Here is a 19,086-nt window from a genome sequence, read left to right as displayed (position 1 = left end):
CCAATATCTAAAAGTCTTTGCAACAGAGTGTTTTCACAAGTAACAAGGTGGCAATCTAATACTGTAATTAACAGCCAAAAGTATCCCGTGCTCTTGTGCTAAACTTCTAAATCTCTTCCACCGGACATCTCTCCTGATTGTGCTTAGCTGATGCTTTTTAGTCCATGTTACTCTGACCACGCTGGACAGCCCCAAAGCAGTCTGTCTGGGTGCTGCACCAGTGACCTGGCGTGGTGTCTTAGGTGACTGCACCTGCAAAGCCCTGCTGGGTACCACTCTGAAGTTCCCGCACTTGTACATCCCGGATCCACACCCTGTTTGTACAGAGCTGAGAACATTCATCTGTGCAATATCCTTCCCTTAAGCTGCTTAAGATTTTATAATTTCTCCGACAAGCTCTGGGGGAGGGACAAGCGTGCTGGGTCCAGGCGCACATCTTGGGTTAACCATTTAGCCCCAACACCTCTGACATCCTAACGGCAAGCAAGCACAGTGTGGTCACCTCGGCTGCGGTTGTACCCCTGTCTGGCTCTGGGAGCATTTCTGACAATGTCTGCTTTCAAATGCCAGTTTTAGATCTCCCTGGGAATTACATCTCATATGATCAAAAACTTACACTGCGGATCCTGTGGCTTCTCTTTGTGCTCGTGGCAGGTCAAGCCACGTTAGCATCCTTTAGAGATACTGATGGAGGGCATGCAGACAGGCCCACTGCAGCTTATTGTGCCGGGGGACATTTTTCATTGAAAAAGACGTTTTTATTTATTGATTGATGTTTGCTTTTTGAAGTTTTAAAAAAAACAGTACTATTACAGGGTAAGAGCCCACTACGGCAACAGTTCTTTCATCCTCACAAAAATCCCTAAAACTGTAAATTAAATATTAATCCTGTTTTTACCAAAAATCCCCAACAGCAACAACACAAACCAACTCATTTCAAGACAGAATTTAGTAGCTCAGCTAAACCCGCCTTGCCCCAAATTAGAAGAGTAGCTCATAGGAGAAAATAACCAAACAATAAGGCCCTAATCTTGCAATAAGCTTTGGGGCAGCAGCCCTGTCTCTCTAAGCCAGTGTGTTAACCCTGTGAAGCTTCATATTTTAGCCAGCGCGTGGTTTGGATACCCTGTTCCTGATTTTGTCATGTCTTGGATGTCACAGATACCTGGTTTACACAGAGAGCACTACTGTTTAAATACAGAAGGTTAATTTTGGGTATCCCACTGGGTATTTTCACTGCCTTTTTGCTATGCTGTAGCAATTCAATAACAGTAATATCTGGGATCAAAGACATTTCAGACTTTCAAATATCTCATTTCTTAACAAAAATGAAATGAAGTATCTGAGTTTGCTCTCATCTGGAGAGCTAGGAAAGCTGATGTCATCAAATGTTCTTTGAGGGATGGCATATTTTGGAGGAGTGATACTTACTTGGATGCTACAGTTACCTGAGTTTATTTATATACAAAAGTGCTTTGCGCAGAGGCTAGTCCTTTGATAGCAATGTCTTGTGGAAATCAGTATCAGCTACAATAAAGAAAATATCACCATCAGCTGAAAATACAGTGACTTTTTTTTCTGAAACATTGCTTCCTCTGAGTAACAGCTACATTTTTTTTCTGGTGTTATGAGAAATTCACTCTCTGGGATGCATTATATAGATGTATAGATGTCAGGTTGTATGTCAGGTTGAAGTGAGGACACAGCTTTGTCTGACTGGGCGGTTGCAACAACCTTATTAAATCTCTCAGGAAGTTCTTCAGAAACAGCGTCTGTGATATTAAAAGGAAGAAAGGGCAGCTCCACAGAACAATAATGTGACATGAAGGAGAAGAAAAGAAGCTTTTTGTAGGATCTATAGTTTAGTCTGTCATGTACACAGTGGTCTGAAACAGGGACTATATACATGGTTTTTGACTTGTCTTTCAGTTCTGCTCTGGAGGTGTCTGTCTCAGACTTCTCAAAAAGAAAAAAAAAGGGGGGGGGGGGGGGGAAGAAAAGCCCAACAACAAGCCAGAAACTGAAATAGTTTCTATTACCCATACAACTAGGAAAGCTCATCAGCAAACAGCCAGGCTCTTTTCTCTCTGTTGCTGAGGTAAAACCACGTTTATAGAGCTCTTTCATAGGCAATGATGTTTACCTGATGCTTAGTGATAACCAAACTAGAACAACTTCTCTTTTATTCTCAACACCCTCTGCCCTGATCTGGGATTATAACATGGGTTTTAGGAGGAATTACAAATTCTAGCTGTGAACCAGCTGCTAGGGAAGGAAAGGGAAGTCTCAAGAGCACCAGTCTCTTGAGAGCGTGTCCTAATACCTGATTTAGTTCCTCAAGATTACTTCCTCCCTGTTAGCACATACTCAGCAGGTATTTTTCTACAGAAATACAGAAAAGGGTAGGACAGTTGCTTTTATAATCCTGGACTCAGAAATCTTATTATAGATACCTTGTCTTGGTCATCGAGAAGGTTTTGGGAGGCTCCATTCCTGCTCCTCCACTAAGGGTTGCTGTCCGGGGATCTTAGAGCAGAAGGAGCTCTGGGACACAGCTTATTTACAGAGGTAGTCAGATTGGACATTTCCACTTCAGCAGAGAGAAAAAAAAAGACAGGGTTTTTCATAGAAGTATCATAAATCAAAAGCATCATAAATCTTCCAATCTGTCTACAGAAGATGGTGGTTCATTTTATGCTGCAATGGAGCACAAGAAATTAATCTCTCTCTTTCATTGAAAGAAATCCTGCAACTAATGGGTATGGCAACATTGTCTGACAGTCCTGGGGTGGCCTTCCAGGCCACTCAGGAATACAATTTTTGCAGAAACACAGCATTTGATACAAGCAGGAAAGTTCCTAACAGATGCCACACTGCAATCACCTTCGACGTCATCACATGCCAACAAGCCTAGGGACAACGAATATTGCGAGTTCCTTACAGTAACACCAAAGTATTTTTTTGTAGCCCAACATGAAGCCCGTTGCTCTCCTGCACATCGTACTTCTGCACGGAGCCAGCTCGGATGCCCCTGCATCCATGCACAGCTCACCCACACCCTGGAGACTCCTCCATTGCTCCACACCAGGTCGGGAAATCAAAACCACAATAGTAAGTTCATCACCCTCTTGTGTGTTGTTGATTACAGAAATTGGTGTGCCCTACTCAAATAACGAGATGGCCCTTCTAAACAAGAAGTAGATGCTTATTATTGTTAATGCTTGTTTGGTTGCATGCTGTTCCTTACATTACAACACAGAGTAAGGGTCAGAGATGGCCTTATAGCCACACAGCAGCCAGAGGGACAACTTACTTTCAGTCTTTCATATACAATCTTATAGTGAAGGTAAATCTAGTCTCCAGACACACAGACCTCTCTCAAGAGTTATGATTTCGGATGTCATCATTTTACATTTACACCATCTCTACAAGATTATGGCAATGTCCAACTGTACAGCTGAAGCAGTGTAACTTACCCTCAGCGGAAAGGGGACTCTGGTCGCCTGTCTTCTCAAACACACTTTTATCAGTAGATGGTGCTGTTGTGTTGGTGAACTTCCCTAAGGGACTAACTGGCTCACGATTCTGGATTTTCTTACCTCCCTGACTTTACTGAGAGCTTTCTTTGGTACCTTTCATAACTAAAGCCTATCGCTCAACGATATCACTCAACAATATTTCTTGTAAATGCCTCTGCAATGTCCTAATTCTTCAACACTGAACCCTGGAGAGCCATTTATATCAGTATAAACTGGGTTTAAACAACTAATTTGTTGGAATGGCAGCAATTTATATTGACTGTGCACAGGTAACCAACTGCACAAGGCCTGGGGCATTGGCAAATTGGGCACGCTGTTCTGTTTCCTACTTAGGGCATTACCATGTGCATGAGGAAGGCCAATGAGGGGCAAAACGTTCAGGTAGAGTGATGAAGTACTACTGAACACTCCTGACTTAAAACCTATCACTAATTTTGTAGATAAAATAGCCCAGGCATTAGCCTGAATATTTTTTTGAGGTGGACCCCTAAAAAAAAGTTTCCAATGAAAATGAAAGCTCCTTTCATTAATTCTCATATACATTAGATACTTCAATTTAATGGTCATCTTTCAGGGTCCTGGAGGACTCATGAAAAGAGCGGCACGGATCTAGTGATTGCAGGTGGAAAACCACTGCATCAGAATGCAATGCATACTGAATAACATAGTGTCTGCACCAGTGTGAACACCTATGCTGCTTCCACTGAGCAGAAATACAGAGCTGTCAACTGAGACCTGTTTCTGCACGTGATGTTTCCACTGTACAGTTCTCAGCATCGCTTTCCTGCTCCGGAGATACAAATGGCTACTCAAACAACAGCACAGAGCCTGCACACGAAGACTTTTCCAGAAGAAGATCACTAGATGGAGCCCAATTCTAAGTAAAATAACATGTAAAGATAGCTTCTCAGTGTCTGCGCTGGGCTGCAGCATTCCTGCCTTACGGCACATTACAGCTATGATCTCAGTGTCCCCTCCAAGGCCGGAGATGAAATAGCTTCTGAATGTGTAGGTTAACTACCGTTTGCAGGAGACAGCAGCCACTTCATACTCTCTAGTCCAGCTCTGTTCAAATCCATCGTGCTGCTGCACCACCAACATAGTAAGAGGTTTTAAATAATGACGAATTTAGATCTGAAGGAGCACAGGCATGCAGGCATCCCCCTGCAACCCTATGCCAGAACTGCAAAGGTAAGCCTTCAAATATCTTTTGCCTGTTGTGCTTGCTGTGCACAGAAAGGGTGAGGATTGAAATTCCTTTCTCCCCTGCTATCCCCTCGCCTCCCCTGTGAATTTACACGTATTCAGATGAAGTGTCGGCTGAAGTCCGCCTTAGGATCAGAAGCAAACTGGTCAAGGGGTGAGTTCATGATGACATTCCCATCCCTCTGGATGCTTAGATGGCCCTCAGCACCTCTCTCTTTGAATAGCTCAGTATTATTAGTAGCACTGATTACTGCACTGTCCCTGATGTAGTAAAGACAACGAATGGAAGCATGCAGAAGGCTAACCGGCTGCTAAATGAAACAGCAGGGAGTTAAAGGCTGAGTCAGGAGCTGAACATAGGCTTCCTGCTCTCAGGGTCATGTCCTGCCCATGAGAACATCCTTCTAACCTTATCCTTATCATCATCTTCCCCTCCCCTCCTGGCCCCATCCACTTTGGTTCTGAACAGCGCAATGATTACGAATATTTTTAAATGTTCGATCTACTTCAGAAGAGGTGACAGACAGCCCACTCTCACTTTCCCTCTTATCTCTGATATGTGAAGAGGTGGCAACTCGTGGCAGGAAAAGAATGATAAAGCTTTTGTTATAAAGTGTTTAAAAATAAAAGGTTCAATAACCCTAAAAGTAACTGAAATATTTCCTGCTGGGTCACCCAATTTTAACTTGGCTGGACAAAATGGTGGTGGTGCAGCCTTTTCCAGGAGACTTAGCCAAGCTGAAATCCAAATTCACAGGGGATTCCCAGATGACCAAGACATGGGGCCACCCTATGCAGTGTGACAACTGTATTTTCACTGTCCAGACTACAAGACACTACAGCACACCGTCCTCGCACGGGCTGCGTTTCACTGGAACGCGACCCGTTCCCTGCAGTGCGGGCAGGGAACAGGGCAGGCCAGTCGGCGGGAGGAGGCGGGGGGGCAGGGGCGGCTTGGGGGCGGCTGCACCTCCCCGAGCTGTCGCTGCCCTGGCCTCGCTGCATCCCGGGGGAACGCCTGGTCTCCAGGGGCCCCGACCCCACGGCCTGCCACCTCCCTCAGCGCCCGAGCGCACAAGTGCTCCTGCCACCCAGAGAGACGCCGCCGGCGTGGGGAGAACGCGCTGGGGAGAAGGGCGTTAAAACGAAATTTTAAACACTACAAATCAAAAAAATAACTACAAATGCATAAAAATAAATACGAATAAATAAAAGAATGCTACGAATGAGTTGCAGGGCGAGGCGGGGAGCTCAGCGTAGGCGCAGGCAGGCGTCGGTGGGCGATCCCCGCCCCGCGGACCGGCCGCTGCCTGCGGCCCCGCAGCTCCCCCGCGCTCCCTCCGCTCTCCGCGGGCGGCCCCGCGCATGCGGCGGGCGGGGGCGGCGGCGGCGCCCATTGGCGGGCGGGCGGCGGCGGCGGCGCCCATTGGCGGGCGGGCGGCGGCAGCGGAGCCCATTGGCAGCGCCCGCGGCGGCGGCCCCGCGTTCCTGGAAAGTTCTTGGAAATGGATCAAAGGCGTTTCCGCGAACACGCGCGGCGGCTCCGCACGGCCGGCCCCGCCGCGCAGCCTGCGCTCCCCCGGCCTGGCCGGCCTCCCGGGAGGGCTCCGCTGCCCTCCCCCGGCGAGCGGTGCTGACATCAACGCGGCCGTTACGGACACAACTATTTATACCTTCTCTTTTTTTTTTTTTTTCTTCCCCCCGCGTGGCTGATATCGGAAGAGTGATGTGAATACAATACGATTCCAGGAATCCCTCACTTCCTGGAACAGATTAAAAGGGGCAAACAAAAGATTACTCAGTAGGTTGGGTTTTTTTCTCGGAGCTTCATTACTTCTGGAGTCAGTGACAAAGCGGGTTGCTGCGCTCCCGGCTCTCTGCCCCCAAGCACTCGGGGGGATATTATTTATTGGTATCTATTTATTATTATTTCAGAGTGCTCCGAATATTTTTTCTAAAAGATTGCTCTGAAGGAAGATTATTTCCTCTTTAAACATACATAATTTCCCTTTTCTTTGGTTATTTTTAAAACTTTTTTCGTCGTCGTTTTCTGAAAAGCAGAACAAGAATACATTATTTTCTAAAGCACTGAAAGTGCACGCGTTTTCCTGGCCAAAGTTGCTAAACAATCCGCAAAGTCTTTCTCGGACAGCCTGATTTGCCTTCTGCTTGGCTTTTTCTGTGCCTGAAACGCAACCTACTGTGGAAGGGGTCTGCTGGGACTCTCCAGCCTTCTTTCACCGTGAACCCCTAACTCGAGGCTGGAACTAGCCTGCTCCTTCTGGGAAGCAAAGAAAAAGGAGACGAGAAGAAAAAAAGAGAAAAGGAGAAAGCATTTCCCACCTTCTTGAAGACTTAATGCTTTTCCCTTGGTCCAGGAGTGACATGATCCTCTGTGTTCAGGGGTAAGATACTTTGCAGCCTTCTTTTAAAAGCTGTGGTTTGATAATTGTAATTAGTAAGATTCTCTGGGACAGTTTTTCAGCTCGTGTGAGTTGCCATGTGTGATTGTAATGGAACGGGAATGACTGACGCTGGCCGAGTCCTAAGTTCTGCATGTGTGTGCTATGTGTCTGCTTTTTAAACTTCACGGCCAAAATCATAAGACCATAAAGTATTCCTGATTTCCGTGTTTTCTATTGCTGAAAAACTACATGGTATTCAAAGTCTTTGGGGGAGTAAAAATCAGTAAAAGCTTGGATGTGTTGTTCAGTGGTGTGTGTGCAGCACCAGCAGGGACACAAACTCGAGACCATAGGTATTCTCTAATGTCCCGGTGGAAACAAACTGCTTACAGGGAAAAACTTCCCTGGACTTCAATGTTTTTGTCCATTTCTAAGTAAATATTTATGCTAAACACCTAATTTCCTGTTTCTATTGCTTTTATGGGTAAGATGAAATGTATGTACATATATACAGACTTACCCATACACATCATTCTGTAGAATGGAGGCCATAGGGGGCACGTATATAGTTACACCACCTTTGTTCAGTAAAACAGGTGACATCAAAGTCCCTTCTCCGGTACCAGTGTCTGGCACCGGTGTGTTGGCATTTCAGTGTCTGTATGATCAGCTCAGGTCATCAACGTGCGTAAATACCCGGTCTGCAGGAATCATTCAGCATTTTTACACATGCTGCATATTTGAAAAGTGTCAGCATCTGTTTCAGCCTGAGCCGTAATGTCATATTGCCCATCCCTCCTGCCCTCAGCAGCAATGCATTTGCCTTGTCTGCTTTAAATGACTAAAGCACAGGGATTTTTCTGCCATTTCCCCCCAAAATCTGTTCCACAGACAGGCAGTGCTCATGCTTACCAATACTTTCCTACTACTCAAGTGGGTTTGTTTTCGCTCTCATTTTCAGTCTACTGCTACGGTTCCTATAGCCACGGCAAAGGGAATTTGTTTTTCAACCTAGGCTTTGTGAAACCCTTATCTGAAGCTTTTCTCCAGGGCTACTGCTTCCCTTCACCCACTAAGAACTCGTTACGTAGCCAGATGTGTAGGTGGTTATCTCTTAATATCTTTTTTTTTGACCATTTACTTCTCAGTTTTCATTATCCTCCAGGATTTCGTATATCCTAGACTCCATACTCTGCCTCCTATTCAGACCAAGCTCCCATGGGAGTCTTGGGACGTGGCTGATGGAAGGGATAACAGCTTGACACACTTTTTCTTGTACTATTTGTACTTTGTGTTACAAAGTTTTAGCTTATCAGCAAAGTAACTGCAAAGCTAACACTAAATGATATCAGACATACCTGATTCTCTTGAACTTTTTTGGCTTTCCAAGGCTTTTTGAAACACTAATTGCCAAAGCACAGGGAAGTTCATTTGCTCTTTCATTCGAGACTCCACACAGACTACCAGCTAGACATGCCAAATTTTATATATTTGTTTTCTTCCTCATCGCAGCTGTTGTACTAATACTCTGTTCAGTGCTGATCCTCCACAAGTCTCTCCTCTACTTTCTTTCTTACAAGCACTAATTCTTTTCAAATACTTACTTTGTCCCATTAAAGGGCTGACTTTTTCATGTCAGCATACCTTTTTCAACATGTCCTTATCCCAGCAAACTCTTCTTATCCCTCTTGCAAATGTACTTGCATTAAAAGTTGTAGTCTGCCATTACTGGCTGATCCCTCTGCTCTCCCCTTCCTGTGCTTGGAGCTGCTCTGGTCACAGCAGCAGCTCTTTTTTCTTCAACCTATGTACAAAGTTGTTTAGGTCACCAGCACCTCCCAGTCTATGAGAATTTCTAATCCCACCGTGCTCCTTTGAGACTACAGCTGCGCTAGGACTTCTTGTAGGGGGAGAGAGGGGCATAAAGCAGGTATATGGAAGGAAAATAGGAAGAGTATAAGCAGTGGAAGAATCTCCACAGTGACTGCATGGGGTTTGGGCTCCTTCAGCTTCAGGCGGCAGAAAGCGTAAGGCAGCCGAGAGCGAGCACAGTGGGAAACCTCACGTCAAGCACATGGGCTTTGCTTCAGAGAGAGCCACAGTGGCCCTGTAAAAGAAACCTACTGACAAATTCACATAGTTGATGTGTCTTTTGGAGGACCGAACTGTGAACTGGTACAGCCCTTGAATTAGCAACTTTCTGCAATGAAATGGGAGTACATTTCCCCACGTAGCTTTGCTATCTCTCCCTTCCTTCCCAGTCTCTTAGCCAATTCCCAATTTCCTCTCCAAACTAGGTATATAAAAATAAAAAAAGTAGTTCCATGCTAGGAACGAGAAAAGTTTTCTTTGTGTTCTAAACCTTTCTCAAAGAGTAGGCCAGAAAAATTTTCCAGGAGAAAATAAGTTCAGAGAGGTTTGGAATTTGGACTGCAGTACTCAAGTTCTGGGGAGCAAGTGGGCAGTGAGCGGTGCAGGACTGATTTTACTTAACATTGGTCACAGTCATTTTCAGCTCAGTGAACAGTCGGTATAAGGCACCTGAGAGAGAATGCTCTGCCAACAGTCCTATGTAACACCCTCATTGCACAGCGCAAACTATTATATTAGGTTCTGTACAGTGAAGGATCTGGTTTATAGTCCTCCTTGCTCAAAAAGGGGGGCAATGGAGAATCAGGAATCTCCTTTCCCCAAGGAGGCCGATAGCTAGACATTTGTGAAGACCATGACATTAAGAGGGAGACATCCATGTATCTTTAAAAGTGCAGCCCTCAACACCTACGAATGTAGCTCAGGTGGGACTTAAAAGAGAACTCAGAGGTTTTCCAACAGCAATCTCCAGGTATAAAAGTATATTCAGATCCACTGTTCTGTGAAAGCCACTGAAAATGCAGTCCCTGTGATCAAGGGTACCTGGTGAAGATAAGGGCCAGCAATCACTTCTATTAGGTTTGGCTTCCTACCCATGAATAGAAATTAAGAAATGAGGATCAAATGCCATGAATGCCAAGGAGACGTCCTGCTTCTGAAATGTGATTTGACATATGGAAAAAGGAAGAATGTTCTTTTCTAAATACCAACAGAATAGCGGGGTTTTGCCATGTGTTGCACGGACAAAAAGCATCTTTCCGTAGATTCAATTTTACCAGTGGTTTTACAAAAACCTTACTCCAAACCTACGTGGTTTTATTAGAAATGCAGAGTCATGGAACTGATTGTGGTTCTCACAAATCACTGTGAAGTCGTTTTCAGGTTATCTCTAATCTACTTTTCCCCCAAATCCTTTCTTCCTGCTCCCCGTCCCATACCTGAGACTTGGCAGTTTGAGAAGGCGGAGTGCAGCTATGATCAGGCACAGAGCAATTTACAACACATGTATGTATGTACCTGTAGTGTCACTGTTCACATAGAGCATTGAATAGGAGGAAGATGGGAAGGGAAGTGCTTATGACTTCAAAGTCTCTTTCCGCTTCTCTCTTCAGTGATGTGGGAGGAGGTGGCTGCTGCCTTTGCAATCACCCATCAGCTCCAGTGGTGCTGTGACCGCCTCTTGTCGGTTTCCTCTCTTGAGGACTGTCTTGTATTTCTCTGGAAACTCATCTTTTATGTTACATGTCTGAAAGAATGTCTCAAGCAAGTGAGTGCATGTGGGGGATATAACACAGGACATGCAGCAGTCCAGGACACAGAAAGGCAAAGAGCCTAGAAGAAAAGGCAGAAACTAATGTTTTTGCTCAGGAGATTGCCTGGGAATTAAGACTTCCCCGGGCCCCAACATCCATCCTCCCCCTGGAGCTCTGCCTTCCTTTAGGAATCTCCATGCTGCAGAGAAGGAGCACCCATGGCCCATGAGAGCTCCCGGCTTTGTGAAACTGCACTTAGATGCTGAATGGCTACACTAACGCTCTCTTTAGGCCACAGAGGGATTAATGTTCATAGCAGCCCAGTCATGGCAGAACCTCCTGCTGCTGTAATCCTGCAGGGATTACAGTTGCACTGAGATCTCTGTCGTGCCGTTGAACGCTAGGGTTTGTGTAGTGCACAGGCTTGGCTAAAACAAGAATTCCCATTATTCTACTACAAGATCAGCTCACCCTGAGTTCTAACAGACACATTCAGGATCAGGTCAACCTTCAGCAGAAAGCCGGTAGGACAAAACGCAAGCTCTTCCCCATTCTGCTTCTAATTATATTACAGTAAATTACTAACAAATCCACTGGCAGAAAAATAAATGCTCCAACATTGTAATGATGCAAGTGAAGCTGTAATGCTATGAACCTTATTGCCTCTAAAACTACATATTAAAAGGCAACATCTAAAAACATCAGGTTTCAAATCAACCTAAATTGCAAGATAGGCCACCTTTTACAAGGTGAAAGAGGCCAACTCTCTCTCCCTCTTTCTAAGGGCTCATCTTTAGCTGTGTAATTTTCCCCCCCTTGCCTCTCTCTGGTTGAAACATAATCATATTGAGGATCTGTTCATAAAAGATAACATGTTGTAGTACAATGTAGCATGCACTGACCAGACACTGCAACCTATTTCAAGGCAAGAAAAAATAGCAGAGTATGCCCTTCATTTCAGACCTTATCCTTTGCTGGCGGAGGAAAAGATCAGGAGACTGTCACTCAGGGGCATTGCAGTGGATTTGTCAGAGTCGATCATGCAGCCTCTCCCAGTTATGGCCTTCCAGGAGGAGTCCGCTCCTGCCTTTGCAGCACCAGTTCCAGACAGCAACCCACCTCAGACACGAGACCCTGAAGAAGACCTTCTCTGCATTGCAAAAACCTTCTCCTATCTGCGAGAATCTGGTAAGGCTCAAGTCACAAGGTCAAGGGGTCAGAAGGCTACAGGGAGCAGGGAGTCAACTCTGCAATCTGAGCTCCAGGAAGAGTCTCCTGATCCCACTTCAGATAGGGACCTGGTTCTGTCACAGCCATGGCTGACTCTTGTGGATGCAGCAAGTGTATTTTCAGTCTCTACAAACTTGTATCATGAAGTAATTTATTACTAGTGCAAGAAAAAGCTTTGTCTTTTATAACTGAATCAGGAGAAAGAATTGCAAAAAGGCCCCTCTTTCTCTGTAAACTGCAGTAGCTGCAAAAGTAGTCATCCCCACCCCAAGCCCCAGCACAGCAATGACAAGCATAGGTAGGAAACCCTGGTTACTTCCCAAGCCCTGAACTCAGTGGGCTTCGAGGCTTCTCTAAATACACTGCCAGTCCTTTAATACATTCTTTGCCTAACAAGTTCTTTCTGGGATGCTTTTCCAGGTTGGTACTGGGGATCTATCACTGCCAGTGAGGCCAAGCAGCATCTCCAAAAGATGCCCGAGGGCACCTTCCTGGTACGGGACAGCACCCACCCCAGCTACCTGTTCACACTCTCCGTCAAGACCAATCGAGGTCCCACCAACGTGCGCATCGAATACACTGACAGCAAGTTCCGGCTAGACTCAAACTACTTGTCCAAACCTCGCATCCTGGCCTTCCCAGATGTGGTCAGTCTTATCCAGCATTATGTCATGTCCTGCACAACGGAAAGCAAGAATGAGGCTCCTTACCCGCCTCCGTCTCCTCTACCTCCCATGCAAAAAGAGATGGCAGCAGCTGCAGTACACTTGAAACTCATCCGGCCGCTCAGCCGCAAAGACAACATCCCCAGTCTACAGCACCTGTGCCGGCTACGGATTAACAAGTCTACAGCCGACGTGGACCAGCTCCCTCTACCTAGGCGGATGGGGGACTATTTGAAGCAATACCCTTTCCAGCTCTGAAGCGTGGCCATTATATCTCAGGCATGACAGACAGGGACAGAAATAAGAGAACTTTGCGTCTTTGTCCCACTAAAGCGCGGCATCAGGTGGGCACAGTAAAGACCTGATTATCAGCAGAGACTGCATCCATCTTTCCTCTCCCCTTCTCTCTAAATCCATTCCAGCACCAGGGAGGAGTTGGTTGTTTCAGTGAACAACGTGACACAATCTGAGCTCTGAACCTCAGGCCGCGCCGATAGTGGCTGTGAGAAAGTGCTATAGGCATGTGCACACTACTTGAATTTCAGAGTTGCTGTGACACCAGAAATGTTAACATTGTTATTTTTGCTATTTATTTTCATGGCAGTTTCTCTCCTCATGGTATTTTAAAAGCACCTTTTACTTTATTGTTTGTTGTTTCTTTTTCTTTTGTGGAATTAGAGATAGAATAAAGGCTCGCAGCCAAAAATCTGTGGGAATTTGGATTTGGATTCACATCTAAATAGTACCTGTTTGAGCCTGTTCCTGTGACAGGTCACAGGAGTCCACATCCAAGCTCCCCCAGACTTCTGGGGTATGTGGGACTCAGATGACTGTACTAGACCCACCTCTACCGAGGTAAAGAATATTTTTTTTTTTCTTCCTTAGCTACAGGGGGCTGGGTGTCGTAACCTCAAAGCACATTGGTGGCAGCTTGTGCATCTCCCAGAGATGCATGCTGCATCATAGGTTGTGGACGGGAGACTTCTTTGAGGAAGCCCTTCTTCCTTGAGAGCTCTAAGTAGAGATTCTGGATATTGAGCTTGGGCCAGGGAGCACGCATCCCATTTTTTTTCATCTTCCCCATCTCCAAAAGAAGTTTGTGACAAAACATTTAGAAACAAGTAATCAGAAACCCAACTTTCTTATTTGCAGGCAGAGGGATTTGGTTTCAGAGCATTCTGGCATTTGGCTTGTGTTTTGAAAGTGCTGTTCCCTGCCATTGCCCTTGCCTTGCGAGACGTGGGGCAAGAACGAGGTCTCCTTGACCAGGGGTTCAGAGACAGCTCTGCTGAGCGGCACCAAAGACACACAGAGCTTCAGGATATTTATTTATTTATTTCTGGGGGGTAACAAGTTAGACGCACCTCAGCGGAAAGAGCTGTCCTTCCTCTCTGCTAACACAATGCCAGGCTGCCGGTTGCTCTGCTTCTGCCCACATTGTTCACGTGGCTTCAATCAGAGCTAGGCTCTAGCACACACTGGAAACCACAATTCAACTTGTCTGTTTGCCAAGGTCCAGACCTCTCTTCTCCCCTTCTCTGACTTGCATGTTTGTTATCCTTAATTAGATTTTTTGCTCTAGGTTTACTTCTCGCACCCCATTCCTTTCACACCCCTGCAAATGAAGCACAATGGCTCTCCCTTGCTCTTTTGCAGATAGGATGGATAAACAGCAGATGGGATCTGCCTAAAAACAAGCATAGACAGAGAAGTTGCCCCTTCCTCGTCATTCACATGATCCCATGACCTTCCCAGCCTGTAGGAACCAGTCCATGCCACTGAGTGAGAGTAAAGAAGGGAACAGACAGGTCTAGAGAAATTATCTTTTGGCTTCTTTTGCCCCTAAGACCCCACAACTTAATCAAGCATGAACCACTGTTAAGGATTCCTCGTTCATCCCTCCCTGGGACTGTCTCTCTAAGGCTCTGTAAATTAGAAGAGACAAATCCCAGCTGTACCTGAGGGTTGAGAGAGGAGGTGGAAAAGGATGGGATGGTGACCCAGGAGGCAAGCTCAAAAAAAGGGTGGAGTTTCTTCCACCCTAACTTAAAGCTGCCCAAAGGGACAAGATGGCCTGATATGCTTAGTCAGTGTCCCTTTTTTTTTTCCTCTCCACATTTATACAAATTTGTGCTCTTGCAAGCTTTGTTTCTGATACTTTGATGATTGACAGCGTGCATGTGTGATGTCAGGTTTGCTTTTTATTATATCCTTCCCCGTTGCCCCATATGGCAGCAACCGTGGGAAGTACTGAATGAGAATGAAAACTTAGAAGGCAAAACAAAAAAGAAAACTTTTTTTTTTAAATAATATAAACCATTAACCACTGAAAAGGCTTCCTTTTATCCAAACACCTCTATCTGCCTGAGGACACTGGGAACAAGGAAACCACAGCTCTTCAAGGAGCAGCAGTGATCTCAGGAAGCCCACATGGCTCAGCTACAGGCTTGGTATCTACAGCATGTGAAAAATCAGTTTGAGAAATATACAGCGGGAAAGGGCAAGTTGCTCAGCTCTCTGAAATTTGCCTCCTACTTGATCTTTCCTCTGGTGGGGGTAATGAGGAAATCAAGCTTGCAGGTTTGACCTCATTACCCCAAGAGAACCCAGCTAAAATGGCAGAAGCATGTAACAAGAATGAATGCCTGGTTAATCCCCAGCAGGACGATGCAGAGGCTAAGCTGAAGTTTGTAAGCTCATATGGGCAGGGACCATCTCTGTTATATGTTTGTTCCGCATCTAGCACAATAGAGTTCTCTAGGTGCTACTGCAATACAAGGAATAAACAATACAGTTACTCCAAAAAGTCCGTTTCTTCTGTCTTGAGACAGTTTGTTAAAAATCATTTGACTTGGATTTTAAATAAACATTTTAAATATATTTTAAATCCACTCGATGTAGAAGTCTTTGGTAAAATCCAAATGGATTAATTCATTTCCTATTCACAGAAATTCTCCCCAAGAAGACCAGACAAACCTTGACCGTTTTTTTCAAACAAGACACAAAACCTTTAAGAAAAAGAAAAGCCCTTCAGATACCGGGAGAGTTAACACCAAAATCATCATCAGTGTGGGCCTGGTTTCTACTGCACACAGACGAGCAGCGGCAGACCCCAAGTCCCAAGTTACCAAGGGCTTAAGGAACGTCCTTTAATGATGTAGAAAAACACAGGAATGATTTTTATATTGCTTCTCTGTGCCACAGAAAACCATTACGATCTAGGGGAAAGGAGATGGAATGTAAGTGGAAGTTTGGCCACTTGTTTACAGCAGGCTTCAAGTTGGCCCCAAAGAAAAATTCTGCTCGCGGTAGTATTGAAAGATGAGTTCATGAAAGGCAGACCATGCTTCGGATGCGAGGCTCACGGCATCATGTTCTGCTGCCGCTGGGCCTCAGTCTCCCCATATTTGCAGTCTGGCCCAGCACCTTTTCCCCTTCTCATCTCCTCACGCGCCAGACACAGCAGGCGGGGAAACCGCCGGGGAGCTGGATCTGCCCTGCGGTGTCAGAGGGAGGCAGAGGCCACCCCATCTCTCCTGCCTCTGTGAAAAGCAGGGAATGCTGAGGAAACCCCACTACTGGCACATGACTCCACTGTGGCCCCTTTGCATTCACTTCCCAGGAGAGATGCTCATGCCACAGTCCCACCATCCTCCCCGAAGCAAGGCACAGTGTGCGCTCAACCACTGCAAACAATAAAACATGCTCAGAAAAAAACACAAGCTCAACTAGTTCCTCTCTGTCATTTTCTCTTTCTGAATCCACTGGCTTCAAAGTCCAAAATACTGCTTTAAAGTATTCCTGAAGCACATGCTGTCCTTTCTATGCCAGTCATGGGGCTGGTGTTCATTAGCAAACATTGTTTCCACAACCTCATCAGCGTGAGTCCATGGGTAGATTTCCATTGCACACCAACCAGGAGATGTTGGCAACGGAATAATCTGCCCAAGTTTAAGCTGTTGAACAAAAACAGTAACTTCCCTCTTGGTTTTACAGGACATGTGGAACGCGAGCTAGACAGGGTAGAAACAAAACACAATCAAAGTAAGTGGAAAAACGAAAACAAAAGGAAGGAAAGGCTGCATCTATCTTTAAAAGGGAACTTTGAAAACCCTGGAAAATACTGAAAAGAAAGATGCAGCATTTCTGATACATTATTAAGTGATTTCTTAATTTCTTAGCTGGGCTAAACTCTTTCCCTAGCTACATATATGAAACCCTGCTGCTCCCTTTCTGCAGATTGAAGGCAGAAATGACTGGCATGAGTCAAGCCAATACATAACTGCAGTTACACATGGTTTTACTGCGTCGGCTGTTATCTTAATGACTCCCACTCCTGCATCTTCAGCACATTTTGTTAAAGCAAACAGGTTCGTGTTCTGAGAACTCCTGCGCCAAACCTCTGTGCAGACTGAACTGATTTCTGCAATTGCGTTCCACATCTTTGGAATCAGGAGCATTCGTGGAAATGCAGACTGACCTTTATAATCACTGAAGTACAGCTGCAATGCCTCTCCCAGCGACACCTGTATAGTTTGCTGAGCCAACGCATGACAATTTGGTTGGATTCTCTCTTGCTTTGTAGTTTCTAGCTACAGATAGAAACATGGATGTGGAGCCCTCACTGAGAGTCTGAAAAGTGGACTGATAGGATCGGGAATAGAAATCCTGACTGAAACCATGCTACCATGGCTCACTGCCACAGCAGAAATACCCTGCAGTTTGTCAGGCACATCTGGTATCATTTTCTGTCTTAAATAATCAGCCTTCTGAAACAGCAACACAGGCAAGGGAAAAATAACCCATTTATGTGCACATGTTCCTATCCTCTCAAACTTACTGAAATCTTATTCCTTTCCCCAGATCCCCTCAAGTGCACAACTTCCCTTAGCGCAAGCCAGATGAACCAGCAAGAAATGAAGTGAATCAGCAGAGTGTATTTAATTCTCTTATGACAGACGTGATCAGGTGTTTCCAGCTATCGACCTATTACATGGCATTTCTAGTCCAAATTCCATTGTCTGTCTTACCTGCTATCTATGAAATTAAGAAAATTAAAATCAAAATTAACTGGACACTGTACGTATGGCTCTTCTGCTCTGCTGAATCATGTTCTCATGTTCAAATCTGTCAGAAGCCAATTATCACAGTCATTTCCTGTCTCTCCCTAATGACTGCTGGAACACTTGCAATCCTCACGGAAACGCATTATCCTCTTCCCCACCCCTGAACTCATCAGCAGTCCAAAGGTCTGGAGCACGGGGTAAAGCAATACCCAGTAAAGATGTGCCAGAGCAACTTCGGATGCCAAGTAACATCTTCCAACTCACTCAGCTCCTAGCAGCATTGTCACAACATCTATTTCTCATTTTCAGTGAACCCCACCTACCATTCACAGGAGAAAAGGAAAGAAAGAAACACCAGACTAGGCAGCTCCTTATGAAACAAACCAGCCAGAGGCAAAAATGAGATATTATTTAAAGAGATCTGCCCTGTCCTCAGGCAGAAACGTTCATCCTTTTGCCTTTTTCTGTTCATAGCAACCTAGCATTGACTTTTTAAGAGGGAGTACAAGGGAACCCAGTCCTGCCAGTATTGCCTAATGGCATGATAGCAAAAAGAAGGCTATGCAGTTGCTAAGTGCGTTGATACCACATTCAGACTCAGACTAATTTATTTTGAGACGTGTCTATTTTCTGCCCACACCCAGTCCTGCCTATTTATTTTTTTTTATAATCATGGGTGCCAGAGTGTCAGGGAATAGGAATGCACGGAGGCATGGTTTTATCTGGAGGCTAATGCTGCCTCATGTGAACCCCCTTTTGATCTTCCACTTACGCTTCCTGAGAAACACAACGATCGTTTGGCCTCTGCCACACACTGCACAAACAAGTAAGGCAAGCGGCCTTCGGGAGCAGGCGTAATGCTACAACATCAGTGAGACATCCATCATCACCTCTGCTATACAAGAAAAAATAAATTTAAAGAAAAATGACAAAGTGGGCCTAGGAATAAAATTAGATTAGAGGTTTTCAGTATTCACATCACGTAGACGGATGAGCGTACACAAACATACTCTTCCAAATTTTAGCAAGAACATTTTTTTTTACTTGAAAAAAGGTTATATTGTTCAAAGAAAAGGCTACTGGTAGGCAAAATGCAGACTAGACAGAACAAAAATTATTCTAATGGCTTTACTGTTAGCCTGGGCAATAAACTTCAAAAGAAAACTATGAAAAAGATTCTTGTAAGTAAAATACAATTTGGGTTTTACATAGTAACGTAACAGTCTTAACATAATAATTTAGAGGGCTTTTGGATTGGGAAAAGGGAGGGAATACAAGAAAGCTTCACAACTTTAGCTAATATTCATTGAAGATGAGATTCAATGGAAAAGGAAATTTTACTGCAAATCATT

General features: G+C 45.0%; 2 protein-coding genes across 2 annotated transcripts in view; one reads left to right on the top strand and one right to left on the bottom strand.

Moving 5' to 3' along the window:
- MAPKAPK3 (MAPK activated protein kinase 3) overlaps positions 1-19,086 on the bottom strand; it is a 113,411-nt gene that overhangs the window by 52,749 nt on the left and 41,576 nt on the right. The gene's annotated exons all lie outside the window — the stretch shown is intronic.
- On the top strand, positions 6,331-13,312 carry CISH (cytokine inducible SH2 containing protein). Its single transcript, XM_075159257.1, has 3 exons — positions 6,331-7,150; positions 11,735-11,961; positions 12,424-13,312. Exons 1-3 carry the CDS (start codon positions 7,104-7,106, stop codon positions 12,924-12,926), a joined length of 777 nt encoding a protein of 258 aa, XP_075015358.1. The 5' UTR covers positions 6,331-7,103; the 3' UTR covers positions 12,927-13,312.

Source organism: Calonectris borealis, chromosome 10 (assembly GCF_964195595.1).
Source record: "Calonectris borealis chromosome 10, bCalBor7.hap1.2, whole genome shotgun sequence".
In the NCBI taxonomy this organism is placed as follows: domain Eukaryota; kingdom Metazoa; phylum Chordata; class Aves; order Procellariiformes; family Procellariidae; genus Calonectris; species Calonectris borealis.
Note: the sequence above shows the minus strand (reverse complement) of the source record. Positions and strands in the feature narration are given on the sequence as shown.

Excerpts from the sequence above, each read along its gene's own strand:
- CISH (XM_075159257.1), top strand. The coding sequence starts at position 7,104 with ATGCTTTTCCCTTGGTCCAGGAGTGACATGATCCTCTGTGTTCAGGG. Across the intron at positions 7,151-11,734 it reads ATGATCCTCTGTGTTCAGGG|ACCTTATCCTTTGCTGGCGG; the intron begins GTAAGATACTTT and ends CCTTCATTTCAG. Across the intron at positions 11,962-12,423 it reads CTCCTATCTGCGAGAATCTG|GTTGGTACTGGGGATCTATC; the intron begins GTAAGGCTCAAG and ends ATGCTTTTCCAG.